The 26,796-nt window shown below is 34.0% G+C and overlaps 9 protein-coding genes across 9 annotated transcripts; 4 read left to right on the plus strand and 5 right to left on the minus strand.

Annotated features, from left to right (window-relative positions):
- Positions 1 to 157: 157 nt before the first annotated feature.
- Positions 158 to 1,702, minus strand: NDAI0D00690 (uncharacterized protein; the record flags this gene model as incomplete). The annotated part of the gene is made up of 1 exon (XM_003669578.1): positions 158 to 1,702. One exon carries the CDS (start codon positions 1,700 to 1,702, stop codon positions 158 to 160), a length of 1,545 nt encoding a protein of 514 aa, XP_003669626.1.
- Positions 1,703 to 7,709: 6,007 nt separating this feature from the next.
- Positions 7,710 to 8,569, minus strand: ATG38 (Atg38p; the record flags this gene model as incomplete). Its single annotated transcript, XM_003669579.1, has 2 exons — positions 7,710 to 8,489; positions 8,552 to 8,569. 2 exons carry the CDS (start codon positions 8,567 to 8,569, stop codon positions 7,710 to 7,712), a joined length of 798 nt encoding a protein of 265 aa, XP_003669627.1.
- A 274-nt stretch (positions 8,570 to 8,843) lies between these two features.
- Positions 8,844 to 10,325, minus strand: TUB4 (gamma-tubulin; the record flags this gene model as incomplete). The annotated part of the gene is made up of 1 exon (XM_003669580.1): positions 8,844 to 10,325. One exon carries the CDS (start codon positions 10,323 to 10,325, stop codon positions 8,844 to 8,846), a length of 1,482 nt encoding a protein of 493 aa, XP_003669628.1.
- A 349-nt stretch (positions 10,326 to 10,674) lies between these two features.
- CRR1 (putative glycosylase) lies at positions 10,675 to 12,192 on the minus strand (the record flags this gene model as incomplete). The annotated part of the gene is made up of 1 exon (XM_003669581.1): positions 10,675 to 12,192. The coding sequence occupies one exon, from the start codon at positions 12,190 to 12,192 to the stop codon at positions 10,675 to 10,677; it is 1,518 nt and encodes a 505-aa protein (XP_003669629.1).
- A 1,530-nt stretch (positions 12,193 to 13,722) lies between these two features.
- Positions 13,723 to 15,066, plus strand: NDAI0D00730 (glycoside hydrolase family 5 protein; the record flags this gene model as incomplete). Its single annotated transcript, XM_003669582.1, has 1 exon — positions 13,723 to 15,066. One exon carries the CDS (start codon positions 13,723 to 13,725, stop codon positions 15,064 to 15,066), a length of 1,344 nt encoding a protein of 447 aa, XP_003669630.1.
- Positions 15,067 to 15,946: 880 nt separating this feature from the next.
- Positions 15,947 to 20,401, plus strand: ULS1 (translocase ULS1; the record flags this gene model as incomplete). The annotated part of the gene is made up of 1 exon (XM_003669583.1): positions 15,947 to 20,401. One exon carries the CDS (start codon positions 15,947 to 15,949, stop codon positions 20,399 to 20,401), a length of 4,455 nt encoding a protein of 1,484 aa, XP_003669631.1.
- Positions 20,402 to 20,803: 402 nt separating this feature from the next.
- HRI1 (Hri1p) lies at positions 20,804 to 21,535 on the plus strand (the record flags this gene model as incomplete). The annotated part of the gene is made up of 1 exon (XM_003669584.1): positions 20,804 to 21,535. The coding sequence occupies one exon, from the start codon at positions 20,804 to 20,806 to the stop codon at positions 21,533 to 21,535; it is 732 nt and encodes a 243-aa protein (XP_003669632.1).
- Positions 21,536 to 21,820: 285 nt separating this feature from the next.
- On the plus strand, positions 21,821 to 22,624 carry RMD6 (Rmd6p; the record flags this gene model as incomplete). The annotated part of the gene is made up of 1 exon (XM_003669585.1): positions 21,821 to 22,624. One exon carries the CDS (start codon positions 21,821 to 21,823, stop codon positions 22,622 to 22,624), a length of 804 nt encoding a protein of 267 aa, XP_003669633.1.
- A 294-nt stretch (positions 22,625 to 22,918) lies between these two features.
- On the minus strand, positions 22,919 to 26,788 carry OXP1 (5-oxoprolinase; the record flags this gene model as incomplete). Its single annotated transcript, XM_003669586.1, has 1 exon — positions 22,919 to 26,788. One exon carries the CDS (start codon positions 26,786 to 26,788, stop codon positions 22,919 to 22,921), a length of 3,870 nt encoding a protein of 1,289 aa, XP_003669634.1.
- Between the last annotated feature and the right edge of the window lie 8 nt (positions 26,789 to 26,796).

Raw genomic sequence — 26,796 nt, forward strand, 5'->3', positions numbered from 1 at the left:
AGGTATTAGTTTAAATACACTTTTAATTATATAATATATAAAAAACCACGAAGAAAACATTGTATATTATTAATAAATGATTGAAACATATAAATCTGATATTGCTCCACAAGATAAGATCCCAAAATCTCATCAAATTCGTTAAATGCTTGAATGATTAAATGACGTTAAAAATAAAAATAAATGCAGCATCTATTAGCCATGTGATCTTACCACTATTAAGAATATTACCTTTACCAAGATATTCAGAGATACTATTTGGAGTAACTGGTGGTATCACATTGGAAGTTGGTTGTGTCATGGTTAACGTGGATGTTGTTCTAGTTTGATATTTAAACGTGCTCGTTGGCGAAGTGGTTGGTGATATAGTTGAGATTATGTTCGTAGCACTTGAAAATGTATTTGGAATTGTGTTGATTGTTATTGAATATGTAGTTGTATTTGCAGTGGTATTTATAGTGGTAGTTGTTGAGGGTAAGATGGGAATCGAAACACTAGTTGTGTTCGACGTCAATAGGTAGCCAGTAGGTAATGTTGAAGATGACCGGTGACTGGTTGTGTTCGACGTCAATAGAAAGCCAGTAGGCAGTGTTGAAGATGACCAGTGACTGGTTGTGTTTGACGTCAATAGAAAGCTAGTAGGTAGTGTTGAAGATGACCAGTGACTAGTAGTGTTCGAAATTGATAGAAAGCCAGTAGGTAGTGTTGAAGATGACCAGTGACTAGTAGTGTCCGAAATTGATAGAAAGCCAGTAGGTAATGTTGAAGATAAACAGTGACTAGTTGTGGTAACCGCTGCCAATGATGTAACGGTACTTGTTGTAGTGGAAAATTGTAGAGTGGTATCTGTACTTGTTGCTGAGGTAGTTGTCAAAGCTGGCTCAGTTTCTGTTGTTGAAGATGCTAAAAGCCATGTACTGTGAATGACTGGAGTTGTTGAAGAAGACAAATGGGATATAAAGGTTGAATTGGGGTAAGGTTTGAAAATTGATGAGGAGAACGACCAATGTATATTACGTGTACTTGTCACTGGTACCTTTGATGAAGTTGGAGAGGAGGTAATAGTTGTGGAAATAACCAATATGTGACACCTATCATCACAGTTGATTTTCCAATAATATCCTGGGAAATCAGTTTGAGAGTTCCCCATATTATCGAAGTTGTTACAACCTGAAATTAAATCGAATGCTGTGGTGCCCCATTCCCATGTATCTGCATATTGAGCAGCATCACCTTGTAAATATTCATATTGAATTTGGAAATTTGGTAGCCAGATATCACACCTGTCCCTTGGAGATCCACCATAAATTTGAAACGTAGCCGTAAAATCAGTTGGATTATCAATGAGGTAGGTATTTTCATTTTTACCATATAATTGGACTGTTCCTTGAGGACCATCCACTTCAATGATCTTTAATGAATATAAATATTTTAATGGGATTTGTTTTTCACCTTTTACGTTAATAGTAATTTGATATAGATTTTCATGTAACCATTCTACATTCAGTATCTTTAAGTCGTATTTCAATGTATTGGTACATTTTGATTTGAAATCGAAATTGAGATTTGGACAACCATTCGTGACAGTTTGACATATTTCAGTCTCTCGTTTATGAAGAGAAAGTTCTTTGGGAGTTTCTATTACTGCTGAAAATGTTTGCCTAAGCAATAGAAGTAGGAAAAATATTAATGTGGACAGCATATTGTGTGTATGTGTAGTTTGATTGTTTTTTCTTGTATCTGAGGATATATTATGTTATTTTATTTTATTTTATTTTATTTACCAAACTAGCAAAAAGTAAAAGGAAGAAAAGAAAGAAGATTAAATTAGTTGTTGCAATAAAGATAGTTTCCATTGTTTATATATATTCCTTTTATTGAGCTAATTTCATACTTTGTTGAGTCGCATTGTATTTCTAATTGCTCCCATCACAGATTGAACGATTAAGGAAGGACAGTTTGATCAAGACAGTTTTTTTTTGTTTAGAGTATTTGACAGAGAATGTTACACCTAATAAAATGAAATACAATGCGTACCTAAGGATATATTTTTTAATTTAAAAACGCTATGGTTGTTCTAACGATGACAGAACTCAATGGGTTTCTTCGAAAGCATCCATTATAATGTAGCATGTGCTGAAATTTGCTGATATTTAGCCCTTTTTTTGCCAAAATTGGTAAAACGATGCAAGAACTCCATATTCCAAATTTATTTCTCGAAGAATTTGCATAAACTTTTCACTCATAACAGAGAAAGCTTACCTCATCCCTTGGAGATAATCTGTACGAAGAGCTGCAAGTGAAATTACTCTTGCGTACTTCAGCACGTTATCTGCATGACACTGCGCGGTTGCTGCGAGAACAATGGGATGATAAACGGTAGAGGAAAAGTATTGTTAATCTCATTGTCCTACAACGTATGCAGGCCTTGCATGTCTAGGGTCCACTACGCTGATTTACTAGCGAGGAAATGTTGTCATAGCCCATAGAAATTCTTACAGAATCGAGGGATGGCGCGAGAATGAGCCTTTTTTTTTTCAGAGGACCTGTCGTGCATCAAATTTGAACGTGAACCGTCGTACTACGTAGAGTTGTTGCATATTTATTTCTTCCCTACAGAGAACAAGTTTTGAACGTACCCCTATCCCCTATGCAGCAGGCCTGGGATGGATAGGATTTTTGGTCTTTCCTAAGGGATTTTGGCCCTACCCTACCTTTTTTTAATCCCCAGTGAAAATCTTCAATCCAGTCTTAATCGTATCCTAACGCAAAGTCTATCCTAATCCAATCCATATTTTTTATTATATAATTTATGAGAAAATACTATAAAAATCATATTATACGACTACTATTTTTCAATTTGTTTTTCAATCCATGCCCCAATCCATGGCCAGAATAGACCAACCCTGTTCTCAATCCATAGAATTTGATTTCTACCCTACCTTTTTTTCAAAATTTTCACGCCCAATCCTTGCTTTTTCAATCCATTAATCCTAATCCGTCCCAGGCCTGCTGTGCACACCTATGCCCTACCCCCTATACACGGTTTGCTGATCAACAGTTTGCATCCTTTTGCGTGTAAAATAGACGATCCTGATATGGAGTTGGAAGAATATGGGATCCCTTGGAATAGGGGGGGAAAGAATTTCAAGGATTGTTAGAAAAAAAGTGAGAAATCCTGAATTTGTTTTAATCTATTAATAGAATGTATAAATATTTGGCTTCATATTTAAATGGTGGTTCTATTAAGACCACTTACGAGCCAACTGTAATCAATAAAGAACAATCCAAGAATTACTAAGTTCCAATGGGAAAATGAAAGAATATTTCCTAGCTTTTGTTAGAATTCAGAAAACTTAACTTGTATCAATGGAAGGTCTATTGCATATCAAAGAGTTCGAGTGAAGTAAGGCTTAACTTGATGCTGCTCGATGCAGCCACCTTCCATTATTCCAGAAAAAGCATCCATTCGATTCCTTGAAATTTGTAGGGTTTATACAGCGTGATCAACTGTGTCTTCTATTAAAAGAATTCTTATATGTTTTTTTAATGTGTTGACGTCAGCTGAGTTACGGTACGATTGCTCTTTTTCAGCTTCCTTCTTTGTTAATGGACATACTCTACGTAGAGAACCGCCGAAGAATGCTACATAACTGAGCTAACCAAATTGCTGTACGTTAGCCGCCAACGGTCCGCGTTTCAAAAATACGGGATTCTTAAATTATCGCCGTTTCCTTCTGTGACGCAGATGGCAAGCCTCGAGCGGTGTACCGTCAAGCGGTAAAAGCAGACCATTAAAAATTCATTAAATTCTACTTTCCAGTAGTTCTAGGAAATTCCAAACCAAATTAGAGAAAACTCCTGTAGTAGCCCATAAGAATTAATTTTACCTTCCCAGAGATGGAATTCAGTTATGGTTAAGATTATAATTTTGATAACAAATAAAAGAAAATCAAGAAGTGGCATGTCGCTTAAATTTAGGACGAATGGGCAGTTGCCTAACCTCCCTTTTTCGTGTCTTGGGTTTATTTAATGGAGCTCGACAGGTTTGATCAAGTTTCTCGACGAGAGTAGTGAGTTATCCGCAAGGCGTTCCGGTTAGGGTAACACTCCAACTCAGAGTCACTGGCCAGGCGCCTCTATACAATACTCAGCGTACTACCAAACTATCCAACATTCTTTGACCTTCTTATTAGGTTTGGCAGAGCAGATCGAAAACTATTTGAAATATACAAGATCTTTTATTTTTTTTAGACAAAATCTTTCAAAGGAAAAAAAGATTTTAAACTCAAAATTATAAACTTAAAATATTAAAACTAAAATATTAAAACTAAAATATTAAAACTAAAATAACATTCTTTTGTAATCCAAATAGAAAACCAGATGATTATATAAAGTATGAGGCAAAAAAAGGGCTAGCTGTATTTTACTTTTTCTTGATAGTTCAGGTTATCTACTAATAAGCTAGAATATATAAGCTTAATCTCAGGTTGTTATATAATAACCAAAAAGAATAATAACGTGAATATGTAAGGGTTTTAATAGTAGTAACGTTCTTTGACATACCTTCGGTGCTAAAGTTGTCAATTAGTAGTTCGTGAAGGGATTGTCAAGCTCACAGTATCACATATGCGGGTAAGGCCATTGTCGCACATTCGGTTATTACACTTCATTATAATCCTCGTTATACTTGATCAAGGTATAAATAGTATTCCGCTCATACTACCGAATCCTGAAGTCTATTAGGTTAGTTATGGTTTAGAGCAACTAAAACAACCTTTCATATAATTCTATAATTTTTCTAATTATTATGATAAGCGTGTGTCATACATAATCTGCACTGTTTATTGGGATTCGTTTGGTAATTCTTTTCCATTTCTTTTTAGTCCAATGTGTTGAGAAATTCACAGAATATTCACAATTAATCCTTAAGACACCCTTTGCTTCTGGTTGTTGTTCAAATTGTTCAATTAAATAATTGATAAACGTTTGGGTTTCATGTAAACAATTACCAAAGAAAATGAAATACTCTACCTCAAAAAATATATACCAGGGAACTAAATATCTAAATGGATTGATGAGTTGGGTGATAATGGACCTATTTCATACCTGAATGCATGGAAGAACAGAAGGATTAATTATCAATAATCAAATTTCTAGAAACCTCGATTATTGCCACTTGGGGTTTCTTAACAACCGGAAAGTGTCTTTCAATGACATCATCGGAAAGATCAGGGTACTTTTTTCTAAATAAATTCCTAGCCTCTTTGATTGTAGGTTGATTAATCTTTACTGCTCGGTAGTCAAGGATATGGTGGCTCTTTTCAAAATGAATTGGAGCTTGTTCTTCATTTTCATATGTGGTCCATAACTTATGCTTTTTCAAATTGTTTAAAGTTTTGTTATGTTTAGCTAATAACGAGGATATGAGGTTCTTAACATCATTACTTTCATCATCTATTTTAATTTCGGGAATAATTGCCCCATGTACCATAGTCTTTACCATCAGTATTAGGATTCCTAATTTTGTGAGCAACTTCATGTCTTGAAGTAATATATTTTCTACTGATTTTTTATAAACCTTACTGGATGTTCGTGGTCATGATACCGAGTAGGAGAAGAATGGAAAAGAGGGACAAGTAAAAACAAGGAAAGAAAGCATGAAAAAAGATGAAAAAGAATTCAGAGAGAGAATGCTTGTGAAAGGACATATCTATAAATTGGAATTATATTCTGATGCATTTCTCTTTTTTTTTTTTGCTTTTTATAAATTTAAAGGCATTTTAAATTTTAGGATGTACCATTGTTAGTAGTCAGTTTTTTCTTTGTGACGATTTCCTATATGCGTAATTCCAGAACGCGACAGTCCGGAGTCCTTGAGTGTGCGTCATAGTCCATACTCTTTATTTGGAGTTTGTTTGGTTACTATCTCGAAATAAAAAAAGTGAATTTTCCACATCTAATCTCTTCGTTGTCTCCACCAATGGTTTTCTTTATAAATAATATAGCTTTTTTAATGATCAAATTATTATTACTATGATATATAATTAATTTTTGGATAGTAGTTATTGGTTACTTAATCAGGAAATAATTAGTTCCAACTAATCTTAAGGTCCCCATTCTGTGTAGGCTTTAAACAAACCAATAAAGCTCACAAGAAATTGCTCATATAATTTGTCATCGCTTCTTCCTTCAAAATGGTGTTAGGTAGCTTGTCACTATTTGAAGAAACCTCAGGGCTTTCCTCTTATCTCCGCAATTTTCACTTTAACGGCGCGTTTTTAGGGGATAGTGTGACACATATCGAGTTTCATCTACTCCAGATTTTTGTGAGTGTTGCTATCATTCGTTTGTAAGCATTGATTAGCAGTAATTGGCCCCCCCCCAAAACAATTATTATAAATAGAGTTGAACTATGAGCATGAAGCTACCTTCTCTTTCTTTCAAATTAAAGGAAGACAAACAACACATTGGTATTTTGCTGTCATTACGTTCATTGAGTAAGCGCTACACCATCAAGAACTGAAAGGCAAAATTCGAATCTTGATGATGTAGTGCTGTTTCAGAAAAAGCAACTCTGCCTCCACAAGAAGAAGAGGCCAATTCGAGAGAAACTCTATGGTATTAGGCTTTGATCGTAGGTTCCAAAAATTAATCTCCACGACCGGGATCTACAGAGAGGAGTAAAAAAGATAACCTCCAAAAAAAATTCCCATTTTCTGAAGTCGATCATTTCAATTATGAGCATATTTTTTTAGTGGCGCTACCTCCTTCTGGACAGGATCGGTTCACCAGGAATGCGACTCTGGATACAAGGTATGGGTATCACTGGTTATGGTTATTGGTGCAGCGATTCTTGGTGTCCAAAATTTCATCTTTCTTGTTGCAGATCTAAAACAAATCTTGTACACGTTTTCCCATCTAAAAACCAGTACAATTGTTTTAGGTATCTGTGCGTTTATATCTTTATGTTTTTCTGGATTCAAAGAATTTGGCAAAATATATATGTGGTTATTAAAAAGAGTTGGTTAGGATAAAAAAATAATTACGTAGACCATAGCTATTTAGTATTACAATAATCAATAATTTGACTTTTAATGGTAATATTTTCTGTTAGAGGTAGTTTATTTCTTATATTGAAAGTTAAAAACATTTAGCTATAATATAAATCGTTTCTGTTATTTATTTTAAATAACACGGTGATACCTACTGGCCTTAAGGTGGGTAACCTTCTCTGAAGTAGCAGCGGTTGGCACGTTCACAATTAGTAAGGATCGTTAAGCTCAGCATGTCACATATTCAGGTAAACCACTCTAATATGATCATCTTCCTACTTGATCAGGGTACAATTAGTATTCTACTTATACTATCTCATCTTTTAACTCTATAAAGCTACGTATAGTTCAGACCAATTAAATCGATCTCACGTAAGATTACTTGTTGGGTTTCGAAGATCCTACAAAATCTCTCTAGACTTAACATTAAGCAGTAAGTCCTGAATTGCAATACAATATCTAGAAAAATGAATATTTATCATCGAAGGAGATATATTGCTTAAATTCTTGGTTATCAATTGTTAAGGTGAACCGTGCAAATCATGATACCTCTAAAAGGCTCGTCATTGAAAAATGTGAGAGTTCTCAGAGTGTTGACATCTCTAGGAAAGAGTATGAACAGAAGAATATATATAAGCTAGTTCCTGGGCCATGTTACTTATTTCGGCGCTGTTTAGCACTTTCTACAAGACTATCCCATCGCTCTCTTAATTTAACTATTTGATTCAAAAGTTTCTTGTTCTCTTTGATTAAATTATCCAAATTTGTGTCATATTCACTGAATTTCTTTTGTTCATAAAAACCTAGTTCTTTCCTGAACATATCAAACTGACTTTCAAAAGTTGTATTCAATTGTTTTATAAATTCATCTTCATCGTTTTTACGTTCATCTTTAGCGTTACCATTAAGAAGATGATATTGTCCTTTGATACTTTCTAAAAGATTCATCTTCAGGTTGTCCGTAATAGTTCTTATAACGACATCATTGAATGGGTTAATTCTTTCAACATTAGCATTATTCATGCTGTTTGTCATAGCATTATTGTAATTTAAATTATATGAATATCTCATTGTATTACTAACTGAGGGATTCATAAGGAGAGAACTTAACATGTTCGGTGTTCTATGATTGAAACTTACATTACTTGATTTGGAATTAGGCCTTTGATTCAACCCTTGTACTTGTCCATTATGTTGTTGCTGTTGTTGTTGTTGCCGTTGGATCGTTAGCAGTTTATCTAATTCACAAATCGTTTTAGAAATATCTTTTTTCAGCATATCTAAGGCAACTAATATTTCATTATTGATATCCTCCCTTTTGGTAGATTTGATTAACTCTTCCAAACTTTTTACTGTTTCTTTGTACTTACGTACAGAGTTTGTAATGTTCCCTTTACGAGATTCTTCTTCAGCATCATCTATCAATTCATATATCTATTTTACCATGTTAGTTTCTTTTCGCTTAAAACCTCATAACTTAAAGTAAATAGTCATACATCGTTCAAAGTAGTCATTATTTGCTACATTGATCCAATTATATCCGTATTGCGTTATGTCAAAGCTTTTTTGTAATCATTGTAGATATTATGAAGTAGATATATTTCATAGTGCGTAGCGTTACAAAAATCTAACTGCAATAGAAAGAAATAACAAGTCTCAATTTGGAGTTACAAAACATCGAAAACAAAAAGGAATTCTTTAAAGTTATTGTTACAATTAATTATGATAGCCGGTAAGATTATATAAGAATAAACTGATTATCTCATAAACACGGTAAGATTTTACAGATTACATAATATTATCACCTTCGTCATCTATATTCTTATGACCTACAGTATCATTATAGTCACCAAACATATTTTCGTCGGGTATCAGCACTTCGTCTAAATAATCCTCCCCTGTTGCCGCTAGATATTCGTCAATGACATTTTGAACAACTTCTCTTGAAGCAATGAATTCATCTTGCCCATTTTTGAAAAGATTTCCATCTTCGAATGTCTTTAAGAATGCCTTCTTCGCAAATATCTTGTCAAAAGTCTTACAAGCTCTATCTAACACAGACAAAATTTGTGTAGAACTGGCTAACATCATACCATTAATTTCGTTTGTGCATGTATTATTAGTCTTCTTCTCAATTAAATAAGGAGATCGTCTTCCGACGTTTACATGAACGATATTGGAAGCCCATGGTGCAAAATTAATACGTTGTTGAATTTTACCTATTGCTCTTGTGATATCATTTCTATCCACATTACCAATAATTGTATTAAAGACATTGAAATACGTCGGATTATTAACATGACTTGATATTAAAGAATTGGAAGGATCTAATAAATCTAAAAGTACGTCATATGCTGTATTATTTCTCTTATATGTATTATGATGAGTTTGTGTCTGTGTAACGTAGTCTGATGTGAATGGAGTAAATGATGGCGATAGAAACTGTAGATCTGGTGATGGAACTAATGTGGAGAATATACTTGGCATAGAACAATACATGTAACTTGGGAATCTAATAGAATTCGTTATAGAAGACATAGTTGCTGCAATCAATTGATTTGTATGATCATAGTCTGTCTTTGGATCCCTAAACACTTTCCCTGTCAAATCAAGTAACGCGTTATTATCAAATATTATAGCTGCATCACTATTTTCTGCTAGTCTTCTTAATGTTAATATCGTGTTATAAGGTTGTACTACAACCTCTGATTCTTTACCGGGGAAAACAGAATATGTAGATAAGAACTTCTTAGGATATCTTTCTGATATAGCTTCTAATAAGCTAGAACCGAGACCAGAACCGGTACCACCTGCCACGGAATGAATTATCTGGAAACCTTCAAAATTCTCAGTAGAGTCAATTTCTTTATCAATCATATTCAAGAATGTATCTTCATTAGTTGTACCACAATCATACCCCTTTGCCCATGTATTACCTGCACCAAGTTCCCCTTGAGATATCCATGTGTTTCTATCATCAAAGAATCCAGGGAAATGATTTTGTACGTCGAATATAGCACTTGGTTCCATATCTATCATGATTGCTCTTGGTGTATATCTAGTTGAATTATTATTCTCCTTGAAAAATGGAGTAGTAAAATCATCTCTAGCAATGTTAGTTTTCGCATTATTATCAGTTGTATTTGTAGTTGCCTGTGTACTTTCACCAGATCTATTCAACCCATGTTCATCTGCTAATTGAGACCAAAATTGTTTACCGACATGGTTACCGCATTGCCCTATTTGAAGCGTAATTATTTCACCTGTCATTGTTTTCTGTCTCTGAAGTAAGAATGCCTGGGGACAGTTTGATCACTCGATTTTTACCAGTTTGCTTCAGTATCTCATATCTCTACGATCTTCCATCTTCGAGATATTTTCTTCTTTTTCTTTCATGTTTATGTTCATCAACATCGCGAATTTCTTTATTAATGTTACGGGAAATATATCAGAAACGATCAAATGATCAACACAAGATTTTATTGAAGAAAGAAAAAGGCTAATTCATGAACTACTTTGTAAGTATATGATCTCTATATATATGCCGTTATGCCATCTACCATGGGAATAAAAAAAACGGCATTACTGATAAAACATGAGGAAATGAACCCCTTTTCTCTTAGGCTAAAAGGAAAGCTATAAAAAAATATACAAAAATATGCCAACCAATTTGTAGGTTAAGCAAAGTTGGCGCCTTATTGGACACCATATCTTGTCCAGCATTATTGTCGAGATTTGATCTGTCATCATGATTTAATTCATTCGATGAACTCATCGCATTCCCCGGTCTTTCAATATTTGCTTGGATTTGCCTGTATTTCTTGCATTTCTTATCAAAGTTATTCCCTGATGAAGTCCAACCATTTACTCTAGGTGTCAAATGACAATATAATTCTAATGCATTTGATGTATAACTTGGATCTTTGAATTTATTATACGAAAATGTAATATGAGAAAGTGTTTCCCTGTTAAGACGATTAGGTCCATATATCCTTTGAATACAGTCGTTAACTTCAATTCTAAATTGATTTTCATATGGGGTTATACTAATATATTGGATTTGTGCAGAAAATTGTCCCTTCTCTAAAATATCAGGTGAGTTTTCCCAATCGATCAATCCGCCAGCCCAAGAAATTGTCCCGGGTGCGTTTGTTTCTGCACCACCAGGCCAAATAGCGATTTCTAATCTCATTGGTGTTTGAGGATATTTAAATATTCTCAAATTTCCATCCCAAGTATCTCTTTTAAACAAAGTTCTTACCACATGACCATCCACAATCCATTGAATTCTTTCTTGATTCCAATCAATTTCGTAATCGTGATAGTTTGCCCATATATCAGTATTGATAAAAAATCTTTGCATTCTAGTATGAATCAATTCACCTTGGTAGTAATAATTTGATTGTACTGAATTTAGTTCACTACCCAAGAATTCAAAATCAATTTCATCACCGACTTGTGAAATTAAAACCAATCCTGTCACTACACCTCTTGATCTTCCAGTTCTCATTCTTACTTTTGCTTTACCATACAAAAATTGTTTCGTAGAGGCTATTTGACTACCTGTTGTTCTCTTGGGCATACCTAATACAATATCACCAAGATTAGGATCAATACTAGTAGAACCACTATAAATGAAATTATACATTTTTGAATGCTCTTTAGCTTCTACTTCTGAATTTGTTACTAAATAGTTAGTATGATGGAACAAACCTCTCTTATGCAATTCCATACGATCATTCAAATTTGTAGTATCTACAATAGGCGCCATGTCTAAATTATGATATCTCTCGTTATTACTATATCTTCGAATTAGTAATGGTGTTTTCTTTTTTTCAATATCAATAGTATTTTTTGGAAAACTATTACGATCAAATTGAAGTGTCAGAGGTGAGAATAAAATATGAGATGGAATACAACTGTCATCATTGAATGAAAATTTAGGATTACAACCACCAACACACATAGGACCCGCACCACATTCTCCATACGGTGAACAGCATGGCCACTCAGGTGGACAATGCTTGTTAATTGAACATCTTATTGGTATGTTTGGCTTATATAGTTCTGCTTTTGTTAATTTGATTGTTTGAAATAGAAAGGACAAAATTATCAGGTTTAAATTTATAAGGACCATTTGAGTTTTTTTGGTATTTTGTTTCTGTCCAGTATCAAGAAAGAAGGAAACCCAACTTGTTGGTAGTCTTTAGCTCTTGCCTAGTACCTATCACAATTATTATATTGTGATTCTTTATCAACATTATCGACCTAATTCTCGAAAGTGTATAATTCGCTTTTTTTTGTGACACTATCAACAGTACATACCTTAAGAAAGTAGGCATGATAGCGCCGCCATAAAGAAGCGCCTCTACTTAACATTTTACGTACATAAATTTTTAGCCGCCGAAAGAAAAACCCATCTACCACTAAATGGTCTATATAGTAATGAACGAAATATTACCCTAGGGGGGGAGGCAAACATGAATATAAAGTATAAAGTTGCAGAGTACAGAATATTCAACATTATATTGTGGCAGCAATAGCTATTTGCAACTAGTACATAGGGACATAGACAAAACCTTTACAGTGGCACTGGTTATTGCTGGTAAATGAAAGTAAATCAACAGGGTTATATTATCAAGTAATCTACGTATATATATGTCCCAGCGTTACCATACTGAGAATAAGACTCCGTGAACAATTAAAATCCTCTTCTATGAAATTTCTGGAGCTTTTTCTTCAGAAATACGGGCTCCGGATGGATAGCTCGTCAATCTTTCTTTTTTGTCTTACGTAATTAACAAACTTCAATGAACCGATAGTTAATGGAACATCGTAAAAGTGTTTCTTTTTAAAATATCTCATTCTCTTCTTATTCGCTAATTTCTTTCTTAATTTTGCCACATTAAGTAAAGAAAGCAGCCTCTCCGTTTTCTGTGGGTTTTTACATTCCTTTTCGTCGCATTGTTTGGCGTTTGTTTTTTTGCTTTTAATGTCAGTGTGAGGGGGGTGAGGGGTAACAGAACTTTCTCCAAAAATAGAAAAGATTTGTTGGTTCGAGATGAATTACCCAAAGAGGGAAAGTTATATCAAATGGTTGTGCTCGAATTATATATGTGGTGCATGGGTTTCTTACTGAAACATTACGGATGTGACACAAATTTGAATCAAAGCTGAGTTGTTGAACAAATTAAAAAAAAAAAAAAAGAAACGAATGGTGCTGAGTGCAATCTAGTGCGACAAAACCTAAACTGCTGAACCATCTGTGGGTTATTTGTCCATTTACTTCGTTACTGCATACTGGGTCTAACTCACCTTAATGCCATCCTAAAAGCAGAAATATGCTATTTTTAAAGTATTGATCTCTACACTGAAAATTGTTTAAAAGTCCGAGTTTATATATACGTATTACTGGCATTTTTTTGTCTTTATTCTCCACAAACGTTATTTTCTTCCCTGTATATATAAAGTATAATGTTTCATATGTAGTTATCTGTTTCCTTTGACATTCCTCTTATTTTTTTTTTCCTTTTGTGACAGTATTTAAAGAAAAATATTCCAAGAAAGAACAGAAATACTATTATATTCCATACGAATAAATAATTTGGAGTAAGGAAATATATATATCTATTGGTAATCTGCATTCATATCTAAAATTCAGTTCACAATGTTAGCTCTTTTTGCTTTATTGACTACCTTTACAACGTTAATTTCAACGGTTTTAACACAACCAATCCCCCCAAAATCAGATACATCATTACAATTCCTCACCGAGAAAAACAATAAGAGATTTTACGATTACGACAACGGTTCATTAGGTGCCCCAATTAGAGGTGTTAACATTGGTGGTTGGTTAGTACTTGAACCATACATTACACCTTCATTATTTGAAGCATTTAGAACAAACCCATATAATGATGATGGAATTCCTGTGGATGAATATCATTATTGTCAACAATTAGGTTATGATGAAGCGTCTAATAGATTACAACAACATTGGTCATCATTTTATCAAGAATCTGATTTTAAAGATATTGCATCTCAAGGTTTTAACTTGGTTAGAATTCCAATTGGTTATTGGGCATTTAAAACTTTAAATGACGATCCTTATGTTACTGGGTTACAAGAAAGTTATTTGGATCAAGCTATTCAATGGGCCCGCAATAATGGGTTAAAGGTTTGGGTGGATTTACATGGTGCTGCTGGTTCTCAAAATGGGTTTGATAATTCTGGATTAAGAGATACTATTCAAATGCTTGATGATAATAATTTAGCTGTTACGTTAGATGTTATCAAATATCTTTTGAAGAAATATTCTAGTAATCAATTTACTGATACTGTTATTGGTGTGGAATTAATTAATGAACCATTGGGACCTGCTATGGATGTTGATAAATTGAAAAACGATTATTTGAAGCCATGTTATGATTATTTAAGAAATGAAGTACAAGGTGATCAAGTTATTATTATTCATGATGCATTTGAAGCTTACAATTATTGGGATGATTTCTTAACCGCTGATGGTGGTGCGTGGGGTGTTACCATTGATCATCATCATTATCAAGTATTTTCTCCAGGTGAATTAGTAAGAACAATGGATGAACGTATCAGTGTTACTTGTTCTTGGGGTACAGGTATATTGAATGAAGCTCATTGGAGTGTTGCTGGTGAATTTTCTGCTGCTTTAACTGATTGTGCTAAATGGCTAAATGGTGTCGGTATCGGTGCTCGTTATGATGGATCTTACCGAAAGGGTAATGATGGGTCTTATTATATTGGTTCTTGTGCTAACAACGAAGATATCAATTCATGGTCATATGAAAGAAGAAACAACACAAGAAGATATGTTGAAGCACAATTAGATGCATTTGAAATGAGAGGAGGATGGATTATTTGGTGTTACAAAACTGAAACAAGTTTGGAATGGAGTGTACAAAATTTGATTCAAAATAATTTGTTCCCACAACCAATTACTGATAGATTGTATCCAAATCAATGTGGTACAAAGTAATAATTGATTATTCAGTTATTAAGAACACCTTTTTGCATGAAAAAAATGCCCATATTAACCATATGGAGTAGTTTCAAAAATATAATATTCCTCTTATACATAAAACATTCAAAGCGACAAAAAGAATACTAATGAAACCGAAAAACACAAAAAATGAAGGAAACAAGAAAAGCATTACAAGATAAATCAAAAAGATAAGTATTTCAAACTTTTTCACTTCACATATACTTGTTCCTTTTTTTAATTTATTTCTTTATTTCTACATATAATCTACATTTCATTCAAGCTTATGATTAAATAATAATTAAAAAAAAAAAACTTCACATTTTTTTTGTAAATAAGCTAAACTTTTTTAAGTGTGAACCCAGTAGGACGTTAACCACGCAGGACAACAAAGTAAGTTGCATGTTTTTGTTTTGATCCCACTTGTGGCCTTGCCTTTACTATACCAGAGCTTTCTTCCTCTTAACATCTATTCTATTCTTTCCCTGTGTGTGTGTATATGTATGTGTCACAAATTGGCAGTGTGTCGCAGCAATAATTTTTTTTGTTTAACAAAAACGAAAAATGTTTACGCATCGCATACGCGTAAAGTCGCAAAGACTACGTACAATTTCTTCTTCTTTAAAGCTACAGTTATTTGGTGATGGATGAATGGGAGTGAGGGATATACATATATCTTGTACAAACAACCAGACAAATAGACAAACAACCAAGAAGAAGGGGAAAGGCTAGATCTATAACAGGCTGCATATGATCATAGATTTTCTTAGAAGGACCTACAATCTATAATACGAACCAGCGTCCATAAACAACAGGTTGATATCTATCTGTCCTTCCGTATATAGACAATAACGGAAAAGAAAGGAAAAGGAGAAACATGACTACAGCTTTGCCAACTATCGATCTCACGTTGGAAGATTCAGACTCTGATGCTGATGAAAATTACGATATCTTCCATTCCTTTCATAATACTTCAGATCCTAGAAATAAAACTATCGAGACTTCACATGTAGACGCAAAGAAACATGATAATGTTAATTTAGATGATAATAAATCATCCTTACCCTCTTCTGCTTCAACAAGTTTGAATATGGATCTCACCACTGAGAAGCTTGAAAACGATTATGAAGATGTCGCCAATAAAAATAATATTAACGATGATGATGACTTTTTCCCTGTGAATGATGACAGTGATACAGACAGTCAAAAATACTTTGATACAAATCCCACCTTCATAGAAGATAACAATTTAGAAACAAATGTCGCCAGCAATAATACTGACTTAATCGAAAGTGGTTCAGGATCTACGAACCCAACGGTAGCTCCAACCCCGATTCCTCAAATAGAATTGAAAAGTAATTCACCACTTATAATACGAACCGATCAGGAAGGGAAACGATCATCATATGAAATTCCATCCATAAATAAAAGAAGGCTGAGTGATACCACACCTGACATTACTAAACAAGATACTCCGGTAACGAATGAAGAACCTGTTTCCAAAAAATTAACTGTACAAGCTTACTCAAAATCGTACCCGTACCCAGCTGCGTCAGCCCCATCAGATAAAAATTCCATCATTGTCCTATCAGATGATGAAGATGAAGGAAATGAAGGAAATAACATAGTGGAGACAAGTACTACTCCTACTACCACTAATGAAAACAGCAAAAGGAAAGAAGAATCCAAAGATATTCTTCCTTCAAACCCACAACGAAAAGAAGAACAATTTGAAAGAAAATCAATACCAATTCCTTTTCGTAGAGATAAAAATCAGGATAGAGCACCAATACACCCCTTTCACGACACTATTCTCGAAGATACCCTAAAGAGTCCTGTACAACCTGGTCAATTCATGGATATGGAACAATATAATAATTATATGAATAAAATGAATCGTTATGAAAATCGACTAAGAGAATCATTGACCAATACGGAAAATCAAGTTAAAATCCTAAAGAGAAGATTGACCTTTAGGGAGGAGGAACTTAAAGATATACAAAAGAAATGTGATTCTTTATCTAAACGTTTAGTGGGTAGTTCAAGGACAAGACAATTATTGTTAGACGATGCCAAGCAAACTTTGAAAACAGCAAAAGAGAAAAGAGATAATACGAGAGAAAAACTACGTCAACAAACTGGTGTAGCTTCAGATCAAACACGTAAATTAATTGAATTTGTTGAATTGAAAAATGAAAAAGTCAAAGAAGCTCAACAATCATTCACAATAACACAAAAGGATAATGTGACTCAAAATGTAGTAATGGAAAGACAAAAATTATTAAAGGAAAAGGAAGATTTGGCCAATATGGTGAAAGAAGGTTCATTGAGTCTGGGAACGTTTGCTCAATTGAGTAAAGATATACAAACAAAATTAGATAACTTAGATGTTCAAAAGAATCAACAAAATCTGGAACAACAACAGCGACAAACAACGGCAAAACCAAATGAAGATTTATATATCAAATCTCTTGATACGGCTAAGAATTTATTGGCTAAGAATTCATCCAGGACAGAATTGACCAAAAGAATGTTATATTCACATATGGATCTTTTAAAAAATTACAAGAAAATATTTGAAGACGGTAGACCATGTTCCGTGGATTTAAGAAAACGTGCTAGAGAATCTGCTGAAACTTTATTTTCTAATGGTGTCAAGATGCCAATTGTTTTCGAAACACTACAAGATTATGGTATTAGATTTTTGAAAAATGGCATATTAACTACTGATAGACGTGCTCAATATTTCAAAAGTCTTCATGTGGCACGTGAATTAGTTTCTAATTCTAATAGAACAACTGATGTGAAATTCAAAATATACGATTCATTAACTTCATTAGAACAATTTAGATCTTCCATCGATACTGGTATACCGCCTACTTTAGAATCCAAAATTAAAATAGGGAAAGAAATTCAAGAATTGAAAGCCCAAGGTTTGAAAATGGAAAAATTATATGCTAATTTGGAAAAATATGGTGTTTGCACGACTAAGGAAACATTGATTAAACAAATGGAGCAAAATCCTTCACCAAATTTTTATAATGATGGGAATGATCCTTTCAGTTATATGACAAAGGAAGCTTGGGGTATCTTGGGAAATAAAACCGATCTAAACTTATCAAGAAGTTCTAATCCTTCCTCTTCTGGAATGGAATATGTCAAAGATCAATATCGTGTAGCTAACGTTATGGCTGCTGATGATCAAGAACATATCAGAGAATTATTACAAAATGTTAAACAATCAGAATCTGAAATCGAAGGTGAAGCACTAACACCAGAAGATATGACTGTCAATCTTTTAAGGCATCAAAAATTAGGTTTACATTGGTTATTGAAAATTGAACAATCAAGGAAGAAAGGTGGATTATTAGCGGATGATATGGGTCTCGGTAAGACAGTTCAGGGTATTGCACTAATGTTAGCCAATAGGTCAAAGGATGAATCTAGAAAAACCAACCTTATTGTTGCTCCCGTGGCTGTTCTACGTGTATGGCAAGGTGAATTGGAAACTAAAGTTAAAAAGCAAGGTGCATTCAGTACCTTTATTTATGGTGGGAATAACAAAGTTTCTAGTTGGAAAGATTTAGCTCGATATGATGCTGTCATGGTATCTTATCCAACATTAGCCATTGAATTTAAGAAACATTGGCCAACTAAATTAGGTAAAGAGTCGAAAGATTTACCACCAGTTCCAGATGTACGTGCCATGAATTCATTAGAAAGAAAAAGACGAATTATTTTTCCCCCGTTCTTTACTAATAAAATCCTAACTTTTTTTAGAATTATTCTTGATGAAGGTCAAAATATTAAGAATAAGAACACTAAAGCTGCGAAGGCATGTTGTACACTTGATGGGATTTATAGATGGGTCTTTTCTGGTACACCGATTCAAAATAGCATGGACGAATTGTATTCTTTGGTTAGATTTCTAAGAATTGCACCTTATCACAGAGAAGAAAGGTTTATGGCTGATATTGGTAGACCATTCCTTCGAAACAGAAGTGGATCATATGATGATCAAGATAAAAAGCAAGCCATTAAAAAAGTTAGAGTTTTACTGTCTGCTATCATGTTACGTCGTACGAAGACTGATAAAATTGATGGTAAACCATTATTAGAATTACCTGGTAAAGAGGTTGAAGTGAATACATCTAAATTAGAAGGAGAAGAACTCGAATTTTATACAGATTTGGAAACTAAGAATCAAAAGAAAGCTGCCATATTGATGAGGCGGAAAGCTCGTGGTGGCTATTCGAATGTTTTGACGTTGTTGTTACGTTTAAGACAAGCTTGTGTTCATCCTGAATTAGTCATGATTGGTGAAAGGAAAAGTGAGGGTACCAAAGTTGCCAATGGGAAAAGTTTTGAAAATGATTGGTTAAGGCTATTCTATCTCGTCAGCCGGCTCAGTTCTCAGGTTAAAAACACGGTAGAAGCCAGTACAGATTCTATGACATGTTTTGTTTGTATGGAACAATTAGAGCTGGAATCAACGTCGATATTAACTGGATGTGGACATATGATGTGTGAAGCATGTTTTGATCCATTCTATGAAGAAGCTTCAACATCTACAGATGCCAAACTACATGATGACGGAACTGTATATTTACCATGCAAAGAATGTCAAAAATTAACTAATGAAAATTCCATCGTTTCCTACAGATTATATGACCAAGTTATCAATCAAGGTTTTACTAGAGAAATGTTATACGAAGAATACAAGAGTGCGATGGAAATCCAAAAGGATAATACTAAAAACAATTATAGAATAGATTTTAACCACTTGGAACCATCTCAAAAAATGAAACAATGTTTTGATGTTATTAATGAAGTATTTGAGAATTCAAGTACGGATAAGATTGTTATTTTTTCTCAATTTACATCTTTCTTTGATATTTTTAGTCATTTCTTGGAAACAAAATTGAAAGTGCCTTATTTACTGTACACAGGTGCCTTGTCTGGTCAAAAAAGATCTGATATCATTTCAAGGTTTTATCGTGAGGCAGAACAAAGAATACTATTAATTTCCATGAAGGCTGGTAATTCTGGTTTAACATTAACTTGTGCTAACCATGTTATTATTGTGGATCCATTCTGGAATCCATTTGTGGAAGAGCAAGCCCAAGATCGATGTTATAGAATTAGTCAAACGAAGGAAGTTCATGTTCATCGTCTATTTATTAAGAATTCTGTTGAAGATAGAATTGCAGCATTACAAGACAAAAAGAGGGAAATGGTTGATGCTGCTATGGACCCAAGTAAAATCAAAGAAATCAATAGGTTAGGTGCCCGTGAATTAGGTTTCTTGTTTGGTTTGAACGCATTGAATTGATGCCGGTAATACAAAAAAATTGCAATTATAAACTACACTTGTCTAAAAAAAACACAGAACAGAAGTATTGTAATTATAGAAATTCTCACACTTGTCATTTATTTCGATTGTATATTTATATTTTATATCTATTTATCATTAATCTTTTATATATTCCAAAATTACAATTGAACCCATTCATTTAGAAAACGTCAAGTGACTGAAATTGTTTCTCCTTGGGTTCTGTCTACGGTAAGGATTGTTCCGAAGATTGAAATTTTTTTGGAAATACAGATATATATATATATATAAAAGGGGCATTCAAAGGTGAACTGGAATAAACTTTTGAGGCATTTTTCTGTTATTGTTATCAACTTGAGAAGTTAAGCTAATATAAAAAAGAAATATTATATACCACACACAATGCCCGAATTATTAAAGAGAATTGCCTTTGAAGTAGCTGGGAATCCAGATGAAAGAACTTTCACATTATCTTCAGGATCAAATGATGGTCATTATTTATCCTTAAGACCCCTTGTCAAACCAAGAACTCCTGAAGGAAAGGAATTCCCATTCGAATGGGCCTTTGCTGGTACTAATAAAGATATTACCGTGACTCCAATTGAAGGTAGTGAAAACACTGTTAAACAAGATTTTAACTTTTGGATTGACATCAATGCTTATTTGAATGTGCCAAATACACATAGAGGTGTCGTTAACACTGTTTGGACCACTTGGGATTCTGGTTGTATCAAGGAAGCTGGTGAAGTTTTCCCATTCGGTAAAGATAAACAAGCCGTACCATTTATTGAATTGTGGCAACCAATAGATGCCAACAAAGAGGATTTGGTAATTGTTCAAGAATCAAACAAAACTCTAAAGTCAATTGTCTTAAAGATTGATGACTCAGAATACTCTGGTCTTGTTATCGTCGTTGGTAAATGGGTACAAGGGATCCTAATTAAGAAAAGTGATGGTACCAAGAAGGGACTAAACTTCATGAGATTGCAAGAAGCCTCAAACGGCTCCTATAAATCGTTAATCGAGTACGGTATTGATAGTTCCAAGTTCCCAAAAAAGTTTGATTCGTTGGAAAAGGATGCAGTTTTGAGTGTTGCTGGTTTGAACTGGACTGTTATTGAAGCTACTTATTGAGTTGCATGGCAAATTTTTTCCCACAATTTTAGCAATTAGGAACAACAATGACTATATATTTTATATAAATGTTAGTCAATATATTGAATAGAATAGAACTTATTAGCTAAAATTCGTTGCCTTGTAGTTATTAAGGATAGAAATTGTGTAAAGTAAAACGTGATATTTCGAGTCATTTCTTTTTAATTTTTGGTGCCGTTTCGGACATTTTTATAGGCAAGGCTAAACAATTGAAAAAATATCAAAAAATTTCTCGAACAGTCAAATAGAATTAGAATCTATAAAATGATGAGCACATTCAATCGGAAACGATTCGATAAGTATCTGCTTTCGCTAACTTTTAAAGTCTATTCCATTCTTTTTTACAATTTTTTCATTTCTAAAACTATTAAACACGCACTCCTAGAAATCAGCTGCTTCATTGACCTTATGACTCAATCTAAATCCAAGATCATTGTCTTACCTACACCAAGTTTAAAAACATGTCCCGTATCAACTATTCAACAGTTAGTTGATATAATTAACAAAGGTTACGAAAAACCAATGATTAAATATAACTTAGTCCAAACGCAGAGAATTAGAGGACCAGCCGTTTTCTTCCAAGAACTAGCTCTTGCAGATGATCGTTCCTTATTGTATCTGACGGTCAAAGATACCGAAGAAGTTTCTGGAGCTTTACAGGAAGACACTACTATTGGTGACTACGAATTTTTCACAATAAAATCCAATGAATCATACAACTTCACTCCTGACAATGTTCAGGCAACCATAGCATATAGACCTAACCCACAAGATGACGCACCAAACACTTTTGAAGTTACAGCTTTTACGTCATTTATTAGGAATGGTGGTTTGGATATATTCAATGCAACTTTACCTCATTTCAAGAAAATTGACCAAAAATGTGATAGACTTTTGGTTAAAGTCATTGCCGATCATGAATTGGTACCATACTATGAAAATAAATTGGACTTTATAGAGACTCATAGAGTCCTAGTTCCAAAATCACAATTGGAAAAATCCGGTTTCCATGATACATTTAGAGTATCTAGAGATTTTCATGTTGCATCAATGATAAGAGATATTTAAAGCTCATCATAGTGACGTCCTAGGTAATAAGGGCTTTATGCGAACTCTTCAGCGTATTTTTAAACTTTTTTTTTTTCATTCTTTGGAATTATGTACTAAATAGACATAAAATTATTATACAGAATGGTTAAACGTTGAATTCATAAATTATTAAGATGCATGAAGAGACGTCTGTATTTCGGTTCACAAAATATACCCCATGAGTTTTGTGTATCATTTTAAACTTTCCAGTAGGTAAACGGCTGGCTTTAAGTAAATGCACGAAAATAAATGTAATAGATCATATAATCCCACCTAATACTTCCCATAACCACCACCTCCAGGCGTTTTGATAATAAGTCTATCTTTAGGTTTCGCAATAATGGTATTCTTACCTCCGATATTTACTACAGTTTCTTTGTCTCCTCTTATCCAAATATTTTCACCCCTTTTCCCATCTTGACCACCTTTTAGACCATGTGGTGCCGTAACTCTTCTCTCCGATAATACTGACGTAGTGACTTCTTGCCTAAACTCTATATCTCTAATGACACCATTGCCACCAGTAAATTTACCTAACCCACCTGATCCTTGTCTAATACTAAATTCCCTTAGAATTACTGGATATCTCCTTTCAAACACTTCTGTATCAGTCATACGTGTGTTTGTCATATTTGTATGGACTGCATCAGTACCATTCCAACCTTTACTTTCCCATGAATCACATCCAGCTCCAGAGCCGCCGCATATTGTTTCATAATATCCAAAACCACTAAAGGTTTCATTTGTTTGAGGATCTTTGAAAGAACTAGTACCAAATGTAAAATTATTACAATCACCTTGAGAATCAGCTTGGATATTTAAAGTTTTCAAGATTACATCTGTGACACGTTGTGATGTTAAAACATTACCACCTACTACAGCAGCATTAGTGTTAGGACTTAAAATTGACCCATCTGGAATCTTAATTGTAATTGGATCTAAACATCCTTGGTTTAATGGAATATCTTTCCCCACCAAACATCTTAAACAATAAAGAATTGCGGAATAAGTAATTGCTTTTGGTGCATTGGTATTACCGTATATTTGCGGTGAAGTCCCTGTAAAATCAAAAATATATTTTTCATTAGTGATATCCAATGTCACTTTCAATTCAATTCTTGATCCGTCATCCATATAATCCACACCTGAGTATTCATTAGAACCGAAATGTTGAACCAATTGACGCAACATCTCTTTAATTGTTTGAGAAGCATTTAATTGAATGGCCTGCATATATTTAAGTATCACCGGGTACTTAAATTCTTTCACTAGTGCGGCAATTAATTGAATTCCCTTATTATTTGCTGCAATTTGTGCTTTCAAATCACTTAAATTATCTGAGATTCTTCTTGCACCTGAACAACCTGGGTGACTTGCAGGTTCAGTAATAAACAAATATTCAACTAAATCTTCTTGAAAAATTCCATCCTTCATCAACAGTTCCGAATAGATTGCAGCTCCTTCTTCATATAGTTCTTTTGAATTAGGAGGGATAGAACCTGGTAGTATACCTCCAATATCTGCATGATGAGCTCTTGAGGCAACATAGAATAAAATGTTTCCAGAAGATGAAAATGCTGGAGAAATTACTGTAATATCGGGCAAATGTGTTCCGCCGATATCAGGATGATTTGTAATGATAACATCGCCTGGTTTCAATTTACCGTTCCAAAGTTTTGCTTGAGCTGCCACGCATGTAGACATAGATCCTAAATGAACTGGAACATGGGGTGCATTAGCAACAAGATTACCTTCAGGATCAAACAAAGCGCATGAAAAATCAAGTCTCTCCTTGACATTTGTGGAAACAGATGTTTTCCTTAGTTGTATACCCATTTGTTCAGCAATATCCATAAACCTATGACTAAAAATGGATAACAAAACCGGGTCAATGATTTCATCGTTATTATTTTTCTCCTTTAATGTTGATTTGTCAATAATATTTATTAGAATATGACTTTTTAAAATTGTTGCCTTTGCATTCGGGGGAATAAGGTTCGTCTGCGTCCCATCGGCTAGAATTGCTGGACCATCTACAGTTGTTCCGAGAGGTAAATTATCAATTTTAAATACAGGCGTTTCGATAAATCTATTTTGGAAGAAAACCTTTTGATAGAAACTAACATTCTTAGCATGATCAAGTTCGGTTAATTCATCTGTTTGTAAAAGTTGTGCTTCGGCAGAATCATCTTCTCTTACATATGAATTGCCCACTCCTCTTATTCTAATATCATCAACTATTATATTTTTGTTGGGGAAGGAAAATCCAAATTCTCTCTTATGATTTTCAGCAAACCATTGTTCAAAATCCCACTTATTCTTTCTTTGCCTTATCATCAACGGTGTTTCTGTTCCTTCATATCTAAGGTTTAAATATTTTTCAATACTTATATTTTCCTTTTGAAATCCTTGCTTAATTAATTCATTGGTGGATTTCTCAGTCAATTGTTCGAATTTTTGCTTCAATTCATTTATGGTCGAACTTGAATTCAGAATCAAAGAACATGGTTCCTGTGTTTCTTCAACGACGTCTGCTAAATATATACCGTATGCAGATAAAACGGATGAATATCGGTGGGCAATAACTGTACTTATACCCAATGATTCAGCCACAGCGACGGCATGTTGACCACCAGCACCACCAAATGTAACTAAATTATGTTTAGAGACTGAATAACCTTTGGCCTCAGTAATTGCCCTAATTGGTCTTGCCATTGATTCATTTGCCACTTCAATAAATCCGTAAGCGACTTCTTCAGACGTCATTTCCAGATTTAAATCTTTATTTATTTTGAGAGCTAACTCATTGAATTTTTTAGTTGGAGTTTCCAAATCTAAAGGTTGATCTTCATTTGGACCAAAAATATTTGGGAAGAATTGTGGTACTAATCTTCCTAGAACTAAATTAGCGTCAGTAATTGTTAAAGGTCCATTTTTACGATAAGCGGATGGACCAGGATCTGCTGCTGCTGAACCAGGACCCACTTTAAACAGACCATTTTCCCAAGTTAAGATTGAACTTCCACCAGCTGCCACAGTGTGGATATCCAATTGTGGCGATTGAATAATAATACCTGCAGTTGTAGTTTCAAAGACATGTTCTAATTTACCATCACCGAATCTACTAACGTCTGTAGAAGTACCACCCATATCAAAGCCAATCAATGGGACTTTACTTTTTCGATCAAAACACGTTCTTGAATAACCAACCACCCCACCTGCTGGACCAGAAAGGATTGATTTTAAACCAGAGAATTTCTCACCTTCTACAAGTCCACCATCTGATTGCATAAATTGGATACTTGTATTTTCCGAATTTACTAAGCCTTTAGAAATACTATCTAGATAGGATTTAATCACTGGAGTTAAATATGCATCAGCTACTGAGCTATGAGCTCTTGGTAAGAATTTAATCATTGGCGAAACTTCCGATGAAAGAGAAACATGAGTAAATCCGACTTCTTTTGCGATTCTACCGACTAATTTTTCATGATTTGGGTATGTGTATGAATGTAAAAATGCAATTCCAATAGATCTTATACCGGTATTATATATTGAGTTTAAAATCTTTTTTACATCTACTTCATTTGGTTTCTTTAAAATCCTTACAATTTCGCCACTTTCTCCCAATACAAGATTATTATCGCCCGCATGCACACTTGATTTTTTGAATGGAGATTGTTCAGTGAAATCTTCTAACGTAACTCTTTCATCAATTTCCACCACAGTTTCATATAATGGTTTAGATTTCTTAATATTCAATTCAAAAATCTTTGGCCTAGTTTGGTCCCCTATCAATAAAGCATCTTTAAATCCTTTGGTTGTAATGAATGCACAACGTTCACCTTTCCTTTCTAAAGCGCTATTTGTAGCCAAAGTGGTTCCCATTCTAATACTTGCCACATTAGAGATATCTAACGGCATACCTCTAGGAATCTTTTTATGTTCAAATATTTCCAATATCCTCCTAATACCTTCTAAGGGAGCATCAGGATAATTCTTAGGGTCTACTGATAATAATTTAAATATCACATCATCCTCTTGTTTACCGGATCCTTTATTACCTATAACATCTGTGAATGTACCACCTCTATCAATGGAGATTCTGAACTTACCACTTTGTTGTGGGTTTTCTATATGCATACTTTTAT

Source organism: Naumovozyma dairenensis, chromosome 4, assembly GCF_000227115.2.
Source record: "Naumovozyma dairenensis CBS 421 chromosome 4, complete genome".
In the NCBI taxonomy this organism is placed as follows: Eukaryota; Fungi; Ascomycota; class Saccharomycetes; order Saccharomycetales; family Saccharomycetaceae; genus Naumovozyma; species Naumovozyma dairenensis.